We start from the raw sequence: 17,514 nt of genomic DNA, 5'->3' as shown, positions 1-17,514 counted from the left end.
TTGTAATTTCATCGCAATTTATTGTACAAAAATATACAATCTGTAGAAAATATACTTGAGTTCGATATCAATGAGAAATTTTACATAAATGGAACAGTAATATGATGTCAGTGTACATGAAATATCTTCGACTTGAAGATGATTACACATAACGAGGTGAATGTCGTGGTTTTCTCCTTAGAAAGGAGCTGCATAGGATTCAGATGGAGCTGCTCCATTTCCATTTGAGCCGTAATCATTGCCATTTCCATTTCCGTTTCCATTTCCGTTCTTCTTTCCATTTCTTTTGCCATTTCCGTTCTTCCTTCCATTCTTCTTGCCATTTCCGTTTCCGTTGGATCCATAACCATTGTTTCCATTACCATTACCGTTTCCATTTGAACTATATCCATTGTTGCCATTACTGTTACCATTGCCATTAGAGCCATAGCCGTTGCTGACATTACCGTTACCATTTCCAGTGCCATTAGAGCCATAGCCATTGCTTCCATTGCCGTTACCGTTTCCATTGCCATTAGAGCCATAGCCATTGCTGAGATTGCCGTTGCCGTTGCCGTTGCTTTTTCCATTTCCGTTAGAACCATAACCATTGCTGCCATTGCCATTGCCATTGCGGTTGCCATTTCCATTTCCATTGCCATTGCCATTGTTACCATTGCCATTGCGGTTGCCATTTCCATTTCCATTGCCATAGCCATTGTTACCATTGCCATTGCGGTTGCCATTTCCATTGCCATAACCATAAGGCTCGACTCCAATAAGTTCATTGACTGAGTAGAAGTCTTCAGCGTCAGCGCAGTCGAAGTTGAACCACCAGTCACAGACGAGGTACTGTTGGTTGAAGATGGTGCCGTTGGGGCAGAGGAAGGAGTCCTGCTGACGGCGTCCATTGGGCCTGTCCTGGCAGATGTAGAAGACCTGGCAGCCAGCCTCAGGGTCAGTGTCGGCGTAGTATCCAGGGACATTCTGGGCATTGCAGTCGAATCCGGTATCAGGGACGGAGGCCAAGATAGGGTAGTCCTCTCCAGGAACACCACCTCCAGGGATGTTCTCAGCCAGGGCTTCAATTGCAGGATCTACACCATATCCATTCCTTGGGGGACCATAGGCACTGCTTGGTGGAGGGCCATAGCCGTTGCTTGAAGGACGCTTATCAGCGGCTGCTAAGCCGAGAAGAGCTAAAACATAAAAATTGTTAATATTTACTTGCATAGCATATTCAAAATAAAATTGAACCTATATTATTTTTATTGCTTTATTGTACTTAACATATACATTTGCTGTGAATCTTTTTTAACCATGAGTAACTCTAATTTCATCAAAATGAGATTATTTTTCTTTAGAAAAAATAGTGATTTTGACATAAAATATTATGGAAAATCATCAATAATGGTAGATACAGTGCACAAGAACTGGAATGGGAAATCTTTCACTGACTTCCCACAGTTATTTCAGACTTACCAACGACTGCCAGGACCTTCATGATAGCTCTAGTGGCAGGAGGCAGTTATACTAAGAAGGGAATCGGATTAACTGTGATGGCTTGACTCCGAGATCGTATATATATATATACACCAAGTCTAGTATGAAATTACCCAAAACTTTCTGAGCTCCTCCTCCCTGACCTTGCTAGTGGAATTTCTTGATAAGATCACGACTAGCGCGTGACTGCTGCTACGTCTGGGTTGTTGAATACAGTAATACAGAACGAGAGCATGAACTTAATAAATTCATGTTTCTGTTCCTGTGTTCCCCTAAATTACGTGTCGGCGTTCTTTTTTGGGGTGAGTTTTTATAGTTTATTCTCTCTCTCTCTCTTGCAAAAATTAAAATAAATACGCTACATTTTATTAGAGATAAGGCTATCGTATTTTTAATTCAAAGGAAAATCATATTAAACCTTTTTGTTAATTTCTTGGTAAAGTGTTTAGATATTTACAATCTTGTCATTTATCAAATTTTTCCAATATCTTTTTCTGACGATTTTTCGTTCGCTGTAAGGAATGAAAAATAGTATGACATTTCTGTATTTATGTGGAAATATATATTTGCTTAGAAAAATGCGATAAAAGGGAACAGAGAGAAGAATATAACAAATCAGTGATTATAAGTTAACATTAAAAAATTTTCTTATAAATATGCTCTAAAAAAGAAAATAGATATTTAGAGCGTATACACATGGAAATGTTTATTTGGTTTTTAACTTATAATCACATTTGTTATATTTTTCTCTCTGATCTCTTTTTTTCGCATATAGGCTCTTCGATTTTCTGGAAGCTTCCCTTGTTCGGTAATGGGTATTTAGCCTCGTTCCAGATGACTTTTGGGTTACGAAAAACGAACAGTTTATCGAACCTCAAGTAACCAGTAATCTTCTCGATACTTTTGCTGATCGAATCGTTTTCGTTTTAGTCGGTGAGACGTTTGTTGTAAATTGTCGCTGTTTTATCGAAAGCTTTTTCGCTGACATAATACGGATTATGAGAGGTATTAATGATGAATTTCAAATCCTTGTTCGAGGTGGCCATATAAAAATAATTCGTCTGAGGAAACGATCACCAGCAACCGTAATCTTTATTGAGACGTTATGATACTTGAAGCTGATGATAAAATGTTATCATTATTTGAAGATAAACGTCTCTTTGACTGTTATCCGATCGTTTGAATATTTACAGAAATTAATTTATTTATCCACGTTTTTTATTTTAATTTGATGATATCTTCACATTCCTTGATGCTGCCTAGGTAGTTAGTTACCAAAGAGTATTATAATAACATATCTAAGGAGGATCATGCTTTCATGGTTTTTTTTTTAGTAGATTAGAATTTCTGTCAGTGTTCCATGTCGAACGTTTGTAGAGGAAAAAGGAACCGTCAACTCGCAAATTTTATTTTTCATCTTAAAGGCAGTCATTGAAAAGGCCAAAAGTCCATAGCTACGGTGAGAAGATAGAAATTTTTTTAGTATTTTTTCAGGAAAATAATTGTTTGCTTTCAGCTTTGTACTTGAAGAACCGATACATCACGAAAAGATGAATAAGCGTTTAATTTTCGGTTAACTCCTCGTGATTCTCACAGGTGGATGGAAAAGTCCTTAGGAAATGGGATGGCAATTCTGAAAGTCATTTTAATGATTTTGCTCTTAAAAGATCTTGGCTTATAGAGTGTAAATGGATTCTTTCTTTGCTCTTTGAGAATACCATGGATATAGGGAGGGAGGGTTAAATTATTTTGAATAAAAACCAGAATTTACTTTTTGTCTTTTATTTCCTCCGGCCGTTCTAACTTATAAAACTGGGCAAGGATATTACTTAAGAGTCCTCCATCAATTTTTCAGAATTTCCATTTAAAGTCTTGAGCCTCATTATAGTATGTATTATCTGATTTTCTAAAAAGCAACGTCATGCTTTTGAAAACTATCTAGGGATCGGGTTTTATATGTATTTTTAAAAATTTGGATCTGGTATTTAGTTAGATACCTTTGAAACTTAAATTTCGTAGAATTAGGTTTAGAGAGACTTAAACGAAAGTAGACACGAAATCAAAATTTTTTTTCAGACACAAACCTTCACACATACGCACGTGTATAATAATACTATAGCGGTTAAATATTATCGAAAAACACGGCCCATAAATTAAACAAACCATATTTCGTCCATGACACATCAGCCTTTGCAAAATGGCCTAAGTATAGTGTCTCACTCATATTTCTTTTGTTTCCCTAATTGGTCTGTTTGAGAAAAAAAATTATGATATATGTGTGTTTGTGTGGGTACGCGCTCTTTTATTATTTTGTGGTGCATACACAAATTATATGATTTTACTAGAATGCTCTAAGGTGATGACTTTGTGTTCCTTGTTATTTAATAAATAACTGATGACTATCCTGATCGTATACTCCAAAGCGCCGTACTTTTCCACAGGGCCACTCATGAGAATCCCTGGCTTTTATGATAATAACGACAGTTAGAAATTACACAGTGTTCCTTCACTTTTTAAAAAGAGAAATATTAAGTCCGTAAGTGTATTCAGACATAATTCGACAACAAGGTGTGATCCAGCCTCCAGTTTACTCGGGGAGCGTGCTAAAATCTTCAGTCAAATAGAGCGTTGTTTCGCCAACGAAAATTAAAAGTAAATACGCTATATTTCATTAGAAATAATTTTTCTGTACTGTTTAACTTGCACATTATTTATTTTTTACATTTTCTTTCTATAAAAAGTAAATCATAAATGTCCTATCTAAAATACCTGTATCTTTAACTCAACGCGATGCATTTTTTTTTTTTTTTTTTAAGCTATTTTAAGGTTTTCCTAACCCCCAACAAGAACAAATAGGCTTACACCCCGAGTAGGCGATAATGTTACTAAATTTTCGGTTCCATGTAGTCTGAAACAGTCATTACCGAGAGGAAAGATCCATCGGTATTCCTCCTAGGCAATATTCATTCGTGTCTTTTTTTAGATGTATATAAGGTAGTCCGAGTTCGATTCCCAGCTCTGCCAACGTGGAATCAGAGGAATTTATTTCTGGTGATTAGAAATCCATTTCTGAATACAAAGTGGTTAGGATCCCACAATTAGCTGTAGGTCCCGTTGCTAGGTAACCAATTGGTTCCTAGCCACGTAAAAATATCTAATCCCTAGGAGATCTGTTAATCTGCTCAGCGTTCTGGTTAAACTACAATATACTTAACTTTATACATGTATATACAGATATATAGTCATGTGTATGATATCTTATTTTTTATGAAATGAATAGATTTTTGTGAAAAAGGTTTTTCTGTGAAATTATATACAAGTTATCTCTTCAAAGTTTATTGTACAAAAATATTTGTTATATATCTGACAAGATATATCCTATACAGCATTTTTCAACAAGAAAATAAAGTATATCCTCTAAAACAAATGCTTTTTGTAGATAAGGGATAGAGTACTATTTCTGAAGATGAGTTTTGTCTTAAAATGGAGCTCCATAGGATTCAGAGGGAGCAGAAGGAGCGCCGTATCCGTTGCTTGGGGCAGAAGCGGCCCCATTTCCATTAGAGCCATAACCGTTGCCATTTCCATTGCCGTTCCTCTTTCCATTTCTTTTGCCGTTTCCATTTCCGTTCTTCTTGCCATTTCCGTTGCCGTTGGAACCGTACCCGTTGTTTCCATTACCGTTTCCGTTGCCATTAGAGCCATAGCCATTGTTGCCATTGCCGTTACCATTCCCATTGCCATAACCATAAGGCTGAACTCCAATGAGTTCGTTGACTGAGTAGAAGTCTTCAGCGTCAGCGCAGTCGAAGTTGAACCACCAGTCACAGACGAGGTACTGTTGGTTGAAGATGGTGCCGTTGGGGCAGAGGAAGGAGTCCTGCTGACGGCGTCCACTGGGCCTGTCCTGGCAGATGTGGAAGACCTGGCAGCCAGCTTCGGGGTCAGTGTCAGCGTAATATCCAGGGACATTCTGGGCATTGCAGTCAAATCCTGTATCAGGGACAGAAGCTAAGATAGGATAGTCCTCTCCAGGGACACCACCTCCAGGGATGTTCTCAGCCAGGGCTTCAATCGCAGGATCTACACCATATCCATTTCTTGGGGGCCCATAGGCACTGCTTGGTGGAGGGCCATAGCCGTTGCTTGGAGGACGCTGATCAGCTGCTGCTAAGCCCAGAAGAGCTAAAACATAAAAATTTTTAATATTTCATAGCATGCTTCAAAGTAAAAGGGAGCCTATATTATTTTTATTGCTTGATTCTACTTAACATATACATTTGCTGTGAATATTTCATAAACATGAGTAGCTCTAATTTCATCAAAATCAGATTATTTTTCCATAGAAAAAATAGTGATTCTGATATGAAATATTATGGAAAATCATCAATAATGGTAGATACAGTGAACAAGAACTGGAATGGGAAATCTTCCAATGACTTCCCGCAGTTATTTCAAACTTACCAAAGACTGCCAGGACCTTCATGATAACTCTGCTGGGAGGAGGTAGTTATTCTTAGAAGGAAATCAGATTAACTGTGATGGCTTAACTCCAAGATCGTATATATATACCCGTAGTCTAGTATGAAATTACCCAAAACGTTCTTAGCTCCTCCTCCGTGACCTTGCTAGTGGAATGTCTTAACAAGGTAACGCTAGCGCGTGACTGCTACGTCTGGGATGTTAGATATATAATACTATTTATAAAATAATAATGAACTTAATATACCCATGTTTCAGTGCCAGTATTGGGGATGAGCTTCTAGAGTTTATTTAGTCTCTCTCTCTCTCTCTCTCTCTCTCTCTCTCTCTCTCTCTCTCTCTCTCTCTCTCTCTCTCTCTCTCAGCTTGAATTGTAGTTGTAGAACATCTATGTTATTTACTCACTTGCACTCTTAGAATGGAAAAGTAACCTTTACTAAAAGCGAAATTTAGTTTAAATGCCTCAAAGTGTTATATAGTGTGTTGTGACTAAAAAACATTTATTCCCATTAAGTTTATTCGCTCGTACTGTTATGCATTTTTATGTAGTTTATGCATAAACCTGTGTTGAAAATATTAGTCAGTTTTATGGCAAGTTTCGTTTCCTCTTCCTTTCTCTGTGTGTGGTTCTTTAAACTGATCTCGTTACAAATGTTAATTTTTAGTTTTCTGTAAAAGTAACTATCGCGATGGCTTTGTCTATCAGTCAGTCCGTACTTTTTCTGTCCGACCTCAGATCTTAATATCTGCTGGGGCTAGTGAGCTGCAAATTGGTACGATGATCATCCACCCACCAATCATCAAGCCTACCAAATCGCAGCCCTCTAGCCTCAGTAGTATTAATTTTGTGTAAGGTTTAAGGTTAACCATAGATCGTGCGCCTGGCACCACTAAAGGTGCCAGTCGCCGCTCATCTTCACTTGACCACTTCTTGGGAGTAACTGAACGCTTCCCGATCGTGGCTGAGAGTTTCATACTGCAGCACATCAAGTATTTCATACAGCATTATACTCTGTAAAGAAAACTCAGTTGTTTTTTACTTGTTATTAGTGGTCTCCGGCCTTGCTTGAACTGTAGTTATTTCATGTACGAGTGTTAACAGCAGTTTCTTGTAGTGATTGACTTAGTTTTCTGTATGCGCTTAAATTGTATTGAGTGATCGTTTTCAGTCTTCAACATTTGTAGATTTTTGTGAATCCTAAAGACACCTTGTAATGTGGTGTTGTTACTGAAGATGACATTACAGAACAATTGTTACTTACATATAACTCACAGTTTTCCTAGGATGATGTAAAATATATATATATTATATATATATATATATATATATATATATATATATATATATGCATTAGATTAAATGAATAATAATAGAAAATGCTCCGAAAGGAATTGGATGATTATGATTATATAATTCTAGCATATTTTGTCTTATTCGCTATGTCCATATTGATGTTGAATATTTGGGAATATAATGCTGTATTATTAATTTGGATAAAGATATGTTTTTTTTCATTTAAATACTAATATCGTTTAAAAATTTTTGCTTTTTAATTTATTAAAATATTTGAAACTTATTTGATTTATGATTTCAAGATCTATTCCTTTTTATTTTTCCTTCGATGTAATTTATGAAAAGTGGAGCAGTATATTACTTTATTTATATGGAAATATGGATTTATTTATTTAGAGCGGCATGTTGCTAAGTTTACATGGAATTGTGTATGTGTTTGTAAATTTGTAATGACTTGTTTGTTAAATTCCTTTATTTGTTCCTCGACTCAAAGGAATCTTCCTTCGCTAGTTATGGCCTTACAGGCTTTTACCATATGGCTTTTGGGTAGAGAAAAAATAACGTGTTGCCGGAATTGGATTGACTAATAACCTTCATACTTCCCACATACGGGAGTTTTATTTTGTTGGTCGAGTCGTCTTGTGTTTAGTTGCCGAGACCTTTGAAGTTAATTTGATTTGCTTTATTGATGGCGTTCACGATGTTAAATGCATGGTAAATTTTCTGATGTGAAATTGATATGTGTAGTAGCCATTTTTTCAGGGGAATAATGAGTTTTCACTATTTGACATTTTTGACTTTGATGAGTTTTAAATTATTTTTCTAGATGGCGTGCAAACGTAATTCAAGGCGGCTAAGGAAAAGATTACAAGCAACATGAATCTTTACTGGAACGTTATGATAACTAAAGAAATAAGTTATAAAACTTTGTCCTTTTTTTAAGATAAAGTCCTACTTTGACTTTTCTCTTAAATTATTAACAGATACTAATTTATCTTTTTCACTCTCCTGCTTGAGCAAGGGTACTGTGTACAAGAAGGTACTGTTATCCAAGAATGTGAGAAAGATTGCATATCCCAGGAGGATATTTATTTTTAGTTGGCAAAATGTTTCTTTCCGTATCCACGACGTAGAATTCGTTTGTCGAGGCAAGAAGGAACTTTTCGTAATCAATTGTAAATTAATTGAAATTTACAATTGATTACGAAAAAGATAATTAACTGTCTCTCTTAGATATAGAAGTTTCCCGTCACACACAGTTTTTACACCTCCATTTTGAGAGAGAGAAAAAAAAGACCTTTACTAGACTAGGTACAAATTTTTACAGCTTTTGTAGTTTTAACTTCAAAGTAAACGCTTTATATACCCTCTTCCACAGAGCCTATTTTCTCTCCTCTGGCTGGTCCGAATTTCACCATGAGATTACTGTTTTACGACAATACTTCATGGATAACTGCTATCCAGCTAAGTTTTTATATAATAAAATAATAGAGAAAATAACAGACCAACTGCACCTAGAATGCCATTCTTTGCTAGTGTCCCGTTTATCAGTGATACAACGTTTTATACTCAAGTTAAACGTTTAATACGTGAACATTGTCGGTTCATAAAATGCTAATTATTGTTCTGTAAGGTCCACAATAATATACTGATGGAAGCAGTAGTAATTGTTATTTTATGAAACTACTGCTTCCATCCACAATAATATATGATGGAAGCAAGCAGTAGTAATTGTTATTTTAATGAAACTACTGCTTCCATCAGTATATTATTGTGGACCTTACAGAATTTACTTATGCCCTCGTAATTGAGATTTCTACTCAGATTCCAATTAGTTTTAAGAAACCCAATAACTATTGGGTCTTTATTTAGATATAAAGAAAAACTGAGCCATCTCTTGACTTCCAATGCGGTCTACTTATTTTCGTGTCCCAAATGTAGTTTGGGAAATTATGTCGGGGCCTCCCGTAGGCTTCTTAAAGACCGCATTGATTGCGCCACAGAGGGGGAGGGGGGGGGGGGGGGGAGAGTTATCGAACAGTGTCCGGTTGTCTTCTCCAGAATTCTCGAACATTCGAGAACATTCAAAGAGATTTTAATTCATATAGAATGTACACATTTTAAAATCATTACACGGGTTTCTTCCCCTCAACAGCTTGCTGTCCACGAATCGCTTTCCATAAAAACAATAGTTCCAAAATTAAACAACCAAGCTACCGCTACCCCTCTGTACCTGGCACAACCATATTTACTTTGGACCTTTCCTTCTTCGGTTCACTCCTCCTCTTCCCTTCACTTGAAATGATAATTGACTTAGCAATGTAGGTTCTTTTTTTATTTTTATTTCTTTTCATTTTAAATATATGTTGGGTATTAGGATGAGTCTTTTAATTATTTTTGTGTCTATGGAAGGAGTCTTTTAATTATTTTTGTGTGTCAATCTTTTTACAGCTGTGATGATGGGGTTGGACCCTGAAACATCGCTTAATAAATCTTTGCGAAATTACCAGACGCCGACATCTCTCTTTCTTCCTTATATATATATATATATATATATATATATATATATATATATATATATATATATATATATAAATTTCTTGCTAATAAGTAAATAATTGAGGTTTCAAGTTTGGATTTCCAGATACAGTTCCTCAAGACCAGCTCTCAGTGTTGATTCGTTTAATGGAATTTAAATGGAGTTATTTAGAATAATAGTGTTAAAATTTCGGTTCCGTATAGCCTCAAGTAGTCATTGCCAAGAAGAAAGAATTATCAGTATTCTGAGTAGACGCTTTTGATTCGTTTCTTTGTAGGTATAGACATATAAACTAATAGAAATCTACGATATTTTAAAGTTTGCGTAAAGGCTAGATTATCTGTTGAAGGTTAGGTTTTAGGGGTAAAATTGATAAAATTATACCAGATGTCTCTTCAAAGTTTATTGTACAAAAATATTCTTTTTATATGTGATAAAATATATCCTGTACAGCATTTTTTAAAAGGAAATTACAGCATATCCTTTAAAACAAATAATTGTCGTAGGTAAGGGGTTCGGTATAATTTCTCAGAATGAAGGTTGACCTTCAATTCCTTGAGTCAATTGGGTAGTTAGAGAGTTTTAACTTAGAATGGAGCTCCATAGGATTCAGAGGGAGCGGAAGGAGCACCGTATCCGTTGCTTGGAGCAGCAGGTGCGCCATAGCCGTTGCTTGGGGCAGCAGCAGCACCATTTCCATTAGAGCCGTAGCCGTTGCCATTTCCATTGCCGTTCCTCTTTCCATTTCTTTTGCCGTTTCCATTTCCGTTCTTCTTGCCATTTCCGTTGCCGTTGGAACCATACCCGTTGTTTCCATTACCGTTTCCGTTGCCATTAGAGCCATAGCCATTGTTGCCATTGCCGTTACCATTTCCATTTCCGTTGCCATAGCCATTGTTACCATTGCCATTGCGGTTGCCATTTCCGTTGCCATAACCATAAGGCTGAACTCCAATGAGTTCGTTGACTGAGTAGAAATCTTCAGCGTCAGCGCAGTCGAAGTTGAACCACCAGTCGCAGACGAGGTACTGTTGGTTGAAGATGGTGCCGTTGGGGCAGAGGAAGGAGTCCTGCTGACGGCGTCCACTGGGCCTGTCCTGGCAGATGTGGAAGACCTGGCAGCCAGCTTCAGCATCAGTGTCGGCGTAATATCCAGGGACATTCTGGGCATTGCAGTCGAATCCGGTGTCAGGGACAGAGGCCAAGATAGGGTAGTCCTCTCCAGGGACACCACCTCCAGGGATGTTCTCAGCCAAGGCGGCGATGGCAGGATCTACACCATATCCATTTCTTGGGGGACCATAGGCACTGCTTGGTGGAGGACCATAGCCGTTGCTTGGAGGACGCTGATCAGCGGCTGCTAAGCCGAGAAGAGCTGCAAAAATATGTGCTTTTAGTGATCTCTGTATTGCAGATCCCATATGTCAATTTTTGTATCACAAAAACAGAAATGAATATTTGCAAAGATGGAATAAAAAGACTCAAGATGAAGAATTTAAGGTAATGAACAATAAATCAAGAACATGGCTCGGAATCTCTCTCTTGATTTCACTTTGAATCCGAAGTGGGGCCGTCAAATTAAGAAGTTTGTTCTAATAACGTTAAGATTCTGATGCAAGAACATCTTGTCATTTGCAGATACCCCTGGAAACCTTCCAGCGTATGTATGTACACATATATTTTTCTTTTGCTTTATAATAAATTTCAGTATTTCTTATTTACTTTGAGTTTTGAACATTTATGTCCGTGTTGGAATTTATAGTTGTTATATATATATATATATATATATATATATATATAATATATATATATATATATATATAAATATATATATATTTAGTAGATATATATGTATATGTATGTATATGGAATGAGTCGGTTATCTTTTGTATTTTATAGTCCATATTTTTTCTCTATTAGCCTAAGAATGTTTTTATTGAATTATCACGAAAAAAATTCTTACTTATATTATTTGTTCTAATCATGTTGCATCCCAGATAAATTTAGTACACAATTTAACTTATTGATCCCAATAGTCCAAAAGTTTACTTTGTAAATCTATGACATTATAAGCTGTGCGTCACTGAGGCATATCCTAAAATCAATCTAAATGGTTGAACGTTATTCACCTAGACATTCATATCATATCGGCAATATTGAAAGTAGTACCTATCGATATATTTCGCTTCTCGAATTCCCTCGTACTTACCGCACAAGACGAGAACCTTCATGGCTGGTATGTTTTTCTCAAGAGAAGATCCTCTTAGCAGTGGAAAAGGTGGATGGGTGATGGCACGACTCTAAGTCGGCATACATGTGTATATATACTAGTTTTGCTACCCCAGACTCATCCTAAGCTCCGCCCCACTCCGAATTGGCTGGACTTGCTTGGCACGTCCCGTGCCAAGGTCGTACATCGCATCTCCAGACGAGGGGTGCCCTGTACCTGCAAAAACGGGAGCATCTCGAAGGAGGGTTTTTATTTCAATGCTTCACATTTATTTAGAAGACTCTCACTTTCTGCATGGTTCGTTAGTCATTGTCATTGTCTAGTATTGGGTATTATATTTAGGCGTATGGTGCCTCTTGCTTTCGAACTTAGTTTAGAAGTTGGTTTACATATCTCCCATACATATATACGTACATATATATATATATATATATATATATATATATATATATATATATATATATATATATATATATATTTATATATACATGTATATTTTTTTATCGTACACACACACACACACACACACACACACACACACACACACACACTATATATATATATATATATATATATATATATATATATATAAACACAAATTATATATTCATTCATACAAACACACACACACACACACACACACACACACACACACACACATATATATATATATATATATATATATATGTGTGTGTGTGTGTGTGTTTGTTGTCTGTTTGCAAGTGGAGATTCCCTTGTTTTTTTATATATATTCTATGATTACTTATCACATCATCGTGATTCATATATATCATTCGAGCTAAAAATGTCCTTTAATACCTAGAGCGAATTAGATATTAAAGGACATTTGTAGCTCGAATGATATATACTATATATATGTATATATAGTATATATATATATATATATATATATTATATAGATATATATATATATATATATATATATATATATATATGTATATGTATATATATATATATATATATATATATATAATATGTATATATATTGTAAACATACATATATATATATATATATATATATATATATTATATGTGTATATATAATATATATATATATATATATATATATTATATGTATATGTTATATATATAATATATGTATATATATAATATATATATATATATGAAACATACATTATATATATATATATATATATATATATATATATATACATATATATATATATATATATATATATTATATATATATATATGTATATATATAGATTATATATAGTATATGTATATTTATAATATATATATATATATATTGTAAACATACATATATATATATATATATATATATATATATATAATATATAATATACATATATATATATATATATAGATATATATATATATATATATATATATATATATATATATATATATATATATAGTGTTATGCATTTTTATGTAGATTATGCATAAATCAGTGTTGAAAATATTAGTCAAAGTTTATGGCAAGTTTCGTTTCCTCTTCCTTTCTGTTTGTGTGGTTCTTTAAACTGATCTCGTTACAAATGTTAATTTTTAGTTTTCTGTAAAAGAAACTGTCGCGATGGCCTTGTCTGTCAGTCAGTCCGTACTTTTTCTGTCCGACCTCAGATCTTAAAATCTGCTGGGGCTAGTGAGCTGCAGATTGGTACGATGATCATCCACCCACCAATCATCAAGCCTACCAAATCGCAGCCCTCTAGCCTCAGTAGTATTCTTTTTGTGTAAGGTTTAAGGTTAACCTTAGATCGTGCGCCTGGCACCACTAAAGGTGCCAGTCGCCGCTCATCTTCACTTGACTACATTTTGGGAGTAACTGAACGCTTCCTGATCGGAAGAAACTTCGGCGCATTTTTACTTGTTATTAGTGGCTTCCAGCCTTGCTTGAACTGTAGTTATTTTATGTACGAATGTTAACAGCAGTTTCTTGTTTGCGCTTAAATTGTATTGGTGATCGTTTTCAGTCTTCAACATTTCTTGTAGATTTTTGTGAATCCTAAAGACACCTCGTAATGTGGTGTTGTTACTGAAGATGACATTACAGAACACTTATTACTTACATATAACTCACAGCTTTCCTAGGATGATGTAAATTATATAATATATATATATATATATATATATATATATATCTATATAATATATATATATATTATATATATATATATATATATATATATATATGACTTATATATATAAGTCATATCACATTTCCGTGATTCATATACATATATCGAGCTACAATGTCCTTTAATATCTAATTCGCTCTACCTCGGAATTAATATATTTTCATATATGCTTAACCGAAGGGGAATTTTTTCTCGATAATAGACTTGCCTGGACCAGGGCGCGAACCCTGGTCCAGGCAAGTCTATTATCGAGAAAAAATTCCCCTTCGGTTAAGCATATATGAAAATATATTAATTCCGAGATAGAGCGAATTAGATATTAAAGGACATTGTAGCTCGATATATATATATATATATATATATATATATATATATATATATATATATATATATATATGCATGCTTTAGATTGAATGAATAATAGTGAAAAATGCTCCGAAAGGAATTGGATGATTATGGTTACATAATTCCAGCATATTTTGTCTTGTTCGCTATGTCCATATTGATGCTGAATATTTGGGAAGATAATGCTGTATTATTAATTTGGATAAAGCTATTTTTATTTATTTAAATACTAATATCGTTTAAAAATGTTTGCTTTGCAATTTCTTAAAATATTTGAAAAACTCTTACTTGATTTATAAACGTTTTTCAAAATCTATTCCTGTTTATTTTTCCTTCGATGTAATGGATGAAAGATGGAGCGGTATTTTACTTTATTCATGTGTAAATATGGATTTATTTATTTAGAGCGGCATGTTGCTAAGTTTACATGGAATTGTTTGTGTTTGTAAATTTGTAATGACTTGTTTGTTAAATTCATTTCTTTGTTCCTCGACTCAAAGGAATCTTCCTTCGCTAGTTATGGCTCTATTGGCTTTTACCATATGGCTTTTGGGTTGAGAAAAACGAACGTGTTGCCGGAATTGGGTTGACTAATAACCTTCATACTTCCCACATACGGGAGTTTTATTTTGTTGGTCGATTCGTCTTGTGTTTAGTTGCCGAGATCTTTGAAGTTAATTTGATTTGCTTTATTGATTTGATGCCGTTCACGATGTTAAATGCATGGTAAATTTTCTGATGAGACATTGAAATGTGTGTAGTAGCCATTTTTTTAGTTGAATAATGAGTTTTGACTATTTGACATTTTTGACTTTGATGAGTTTTAAATTATTTTTCGAGATGGCGTGTAAACGTAATTCAAGGAAAAGATTACAAGCAACAGGAATCTTTACTGGAACGTTATGATAACTGAAGAAATAAGTTATAAAACGTTCTCCTTTTATTAAGATAAAGTCCTACTTTGACTTGTCTCTTAAATTATGAACAGATACTAATTTATCTTTTCACTCTCCTGCTTGAGCAAGGGTACTGTGTGCAAGAAGTGCCTTAACATCTTCCCATGCATTACCAAAGAATGGGGAGATAGATTATCCTAGGAGAATATTTATTTTTAGTTTGCAAAATGTTTCTTTCCGTATCCACGACGTAGAATTCGTTTGTCGAGGCAAGAAGGAACTTTTCGTAATCAATTGTAAATTATTGAAATTTACAATTGATTACGAAAAGATAATAAGCTGTCTCTCTTAGATATAGAAGTTTCACGTAACACACACTTTTTAAACCTCAATTTTGAGAAAAAAAAAAAAACATTTACTGGACTAGGTACAAATTTTTACTGCTTTTGTAGTTTTAACTTTAAAGTAATCGCATTATATACCCTCTTCCACACAGTAGCCTATTTTCTCTATCCTCTGGCTGGTCCGAATTTCACCTTGAGATTACTGTTTTACGACAATTCTTCATGGATAACTGCTATCCAGCTAAGGTTTTCTTCAAACATCAATACAAGTTTTTATATAATAAAATAATAGAGAAAATAACAGACCAACTGCATCAAGAATGCCGTTCTTTGCTAGTGTCCCGTTTATCAGTGATACAACGTTTTATACTCAATTTAAACGTTTAATACGTAAACATTCTCCTGTCATAAAATGCTAATTATTGCTCTGTAAAGGTCCACTATAATGTACTGATGGAAGCAGTAGTAATTTTTTTTTATGGAACTACTGCTTTCATCAGTATATTATTGTGGACCTTACAGAAATTACTTATGCCCTCGTAATTGAGATTTCTACCCAGATGCCAATTAGTTTTAAGAAACCCATGAACTATTGGGTCTTTATTTAGATATAAAGAAAGACTGAGCCATCTTTTGACTTCCAATGCGTCTATTTATTTTCGTGTCCCACATGTAGTTTGGGAAATTATGTCGGGGCCTCCCGTAGGCTTCTTAAAGACCGCATTGATTGCCGGGGGGGGGGGGGGGGGGCGTCCGTTATCGAACAGGTTTTCGGTTGTCTTCTCCAGAATTCTCGAACATTCGAGAACATTCAAAGAAATTTTAATTTGATATAGAATATACACATTTTAAAATCATTACACGGGTTTCTTCCCCTCAACAGCTTGCTGTCCACGAATCGCTTTCCATAAAAACAATAGTTCCAAAATCAAACAACCAAACTACCGCTACCCCTCTTTACCTGGTACAACCATATTTACTTCGGACCTTTCCTTCTTTCTCTGTTCACTCGTCCTCTTCCCTTCACTTGAAATGGTAATTGACTTAGCAATGTAGGTTCTTATTTTATTTTAATTTTTTTATTTTGAATATATGTTGGGTATTAGAATGAGTCTTTTAATTATTTTTGTGTCAATCTTTTTACAGCTGTGATGATGGGGTTGGACCCTGAAACGTCGCTTAACAAATCTTTGCGAAATTACCAGACCCGCGACGTGTCCCTTACTTCCTTATGAATATATAAATGTTCTTGGTGTCCTTTGATGGGATGGGAATCGTGTCTCTTGCTAATAAGTAAATAATTGAGGTTTCAAGATGCCATAACGTCGTACCTTCATATAGGAGCACTCATGAAAATGCCAGTCTTTTAATAACAACAGTAATTCCTAATTACCCATTTCCTTCAAATTTTGAATATAGAAAATCTTAAAACCCTTAATATGGTTTGTTAAGGTGTTTGGATTTCCAGATACTGTTCCTCAAGACTAGCTCTCACTGTTGATTCGTTTAATGGACGTTAAAATGGAGTTATTTAGAATAATAGCGCTAAAATTTCGGTTCCGTATAGCCTTAAGTAGTCATTACCAAGAAAAAAGAATCATCAGTATTCTGAGTAGACACTATTGATTCGTTTCTTTGTCGGTATAGACATATAAGCTGATAGGAGTCTACGGTATTTTAGCGTTTGCGACAAGGCTAGATTTATCTGTTGAAGGTTAGGTTTTAAGGGTAAAATTGGTAAAATTATACCAGATG

The 17,514-nt window shown here is 34.7% G+C and overlaps 3 protein-coding genes across 3 annotated transcripts; all 3 read right to left on the bottom strand.

Annotated features, from left to right (window-relative positions):
• LOC135198716 (uncharacterized) lies at positions 1–1,540 on the bottom strand. The gene is made up of 2 exons (XM_064226570.1): positions 1,462–1,540; positions 1–1,178 (listed from the first exon to the last, which is right to left on the bottom strand). Exons 1-2 carry the CDS (start codon positions 1,481–1,483, stop codon positions 178–180), a joined length of 1,023 nt encoding a protein of 340 aa, XP_064082640.1. The 5' UTR covers positions 1,484–1,540; the 3' UTR covers positions 1–177.
• A 3,262-nt stretch (positions 1,541–4,802) lies between these two features.
• LOC135198725 (pro-resilin-like) lies at positions 4,803–6,022 on the bottom strand. Its single transcript, XM_064226580.1, has 2 exons — positions 5,947–6,022; positions 4,803–5,667 (listed from the first exon to the last, which is right to left on the bottom strand). Exons 1-2 carry the CDS (start codon positions 5,966–5,968, stop codon positions 4,961–4,963), a joined length of 729 nt encoding a protein of 242 aa, XP_064082650.1. The 5' UTR covers positions 5,969–6,022; the 3' UTR covers positions 4,803–4,960.
• A 4,165-nt stretch (positions 6,023–10,187) lies between these two features.
• Positions 10,188–12,088, bottom strand: LOC135198718 (probable serine/threonine-protein kinase clkA). Its single transcript, XM_064226573.1, has 2 exons — positions 12,007–12,088; positions 10,188–11,172 (listed from the first exon to the last, which is right to left on the bottom strand). The coding sequence occupies exons 1-2, from the start codon at positions 12,026–12,028 to the stop codon at positions 10,385–10,387; spliced, it is 810 nt and encodes a 269-aa protein (XP_064082643.1). The 5' UTR covers positions 12,029–12,088; the 3' UTR covers positions 10,188–10,384.
• Between the last annotated feature and the right edge of the window lie 5,426 nt (positions 12,089–17,514).

This window comes from Macrobrachium nipponense, chromosome 22, assembly GCF_015104395.2.
Source record: "Macrobrachium nipponense isolate FS-2020 chromosome 22, ASM1510439v2, whole genome shotgun sequence".
In the NCBI taxonomy this organism is placed as follows: Eukaryota; Metazoa; Arthropoda; class Malacostraca; order Decapoda; family Palaemonidae; genus Macrobrachium; species Macrobrachium nipponense.
This window is presented reverse-complemented; position numbering and strand designations above follow the sequence as displayed.

Bases quoted from the DNA above. Each gene is read 5' to 3' on its own strand.
- LOC135198716 (XM_064226570.1), bottom strand. From the start codon at position 1,483: ATGAAGGTCCTGGCAGTCGTTG. The intron at 1,179-1,461 runs GTAAGTCTGAAA...TTTATGTTTTAG, and splicing joins GAAGGTCCTGGCAGTCGTTG to CTCTTCTCGGCTTAGCAGCC.
- LOC135198725 (XM_064226580.1), bottom strand. From the start codon at position 5,968: ATGAAGGTCCTGGCAGTCTTTG. The intron at 5,668-5,946 runs GTAAGTTTGAAA...TTTATGTTTTAG, and splicing joins GAAGGTCCTGGCAGTCTTTG to CTCTTCTGGGCTTAGCAGCA.
- LOC135198718 (XM_064226573.1), bottom strand. From the start codon at position 12,028: ATGAAGGTTCTCGTCTTGTGCG. The intron at 11,173-12,006 runs GTAAGTACGAGG...ATATTTTTGCAG, and splicing joins GAAGGTTCTCGTCTTGTGCG to CTCTTCTCGGCTTAGCAGCC.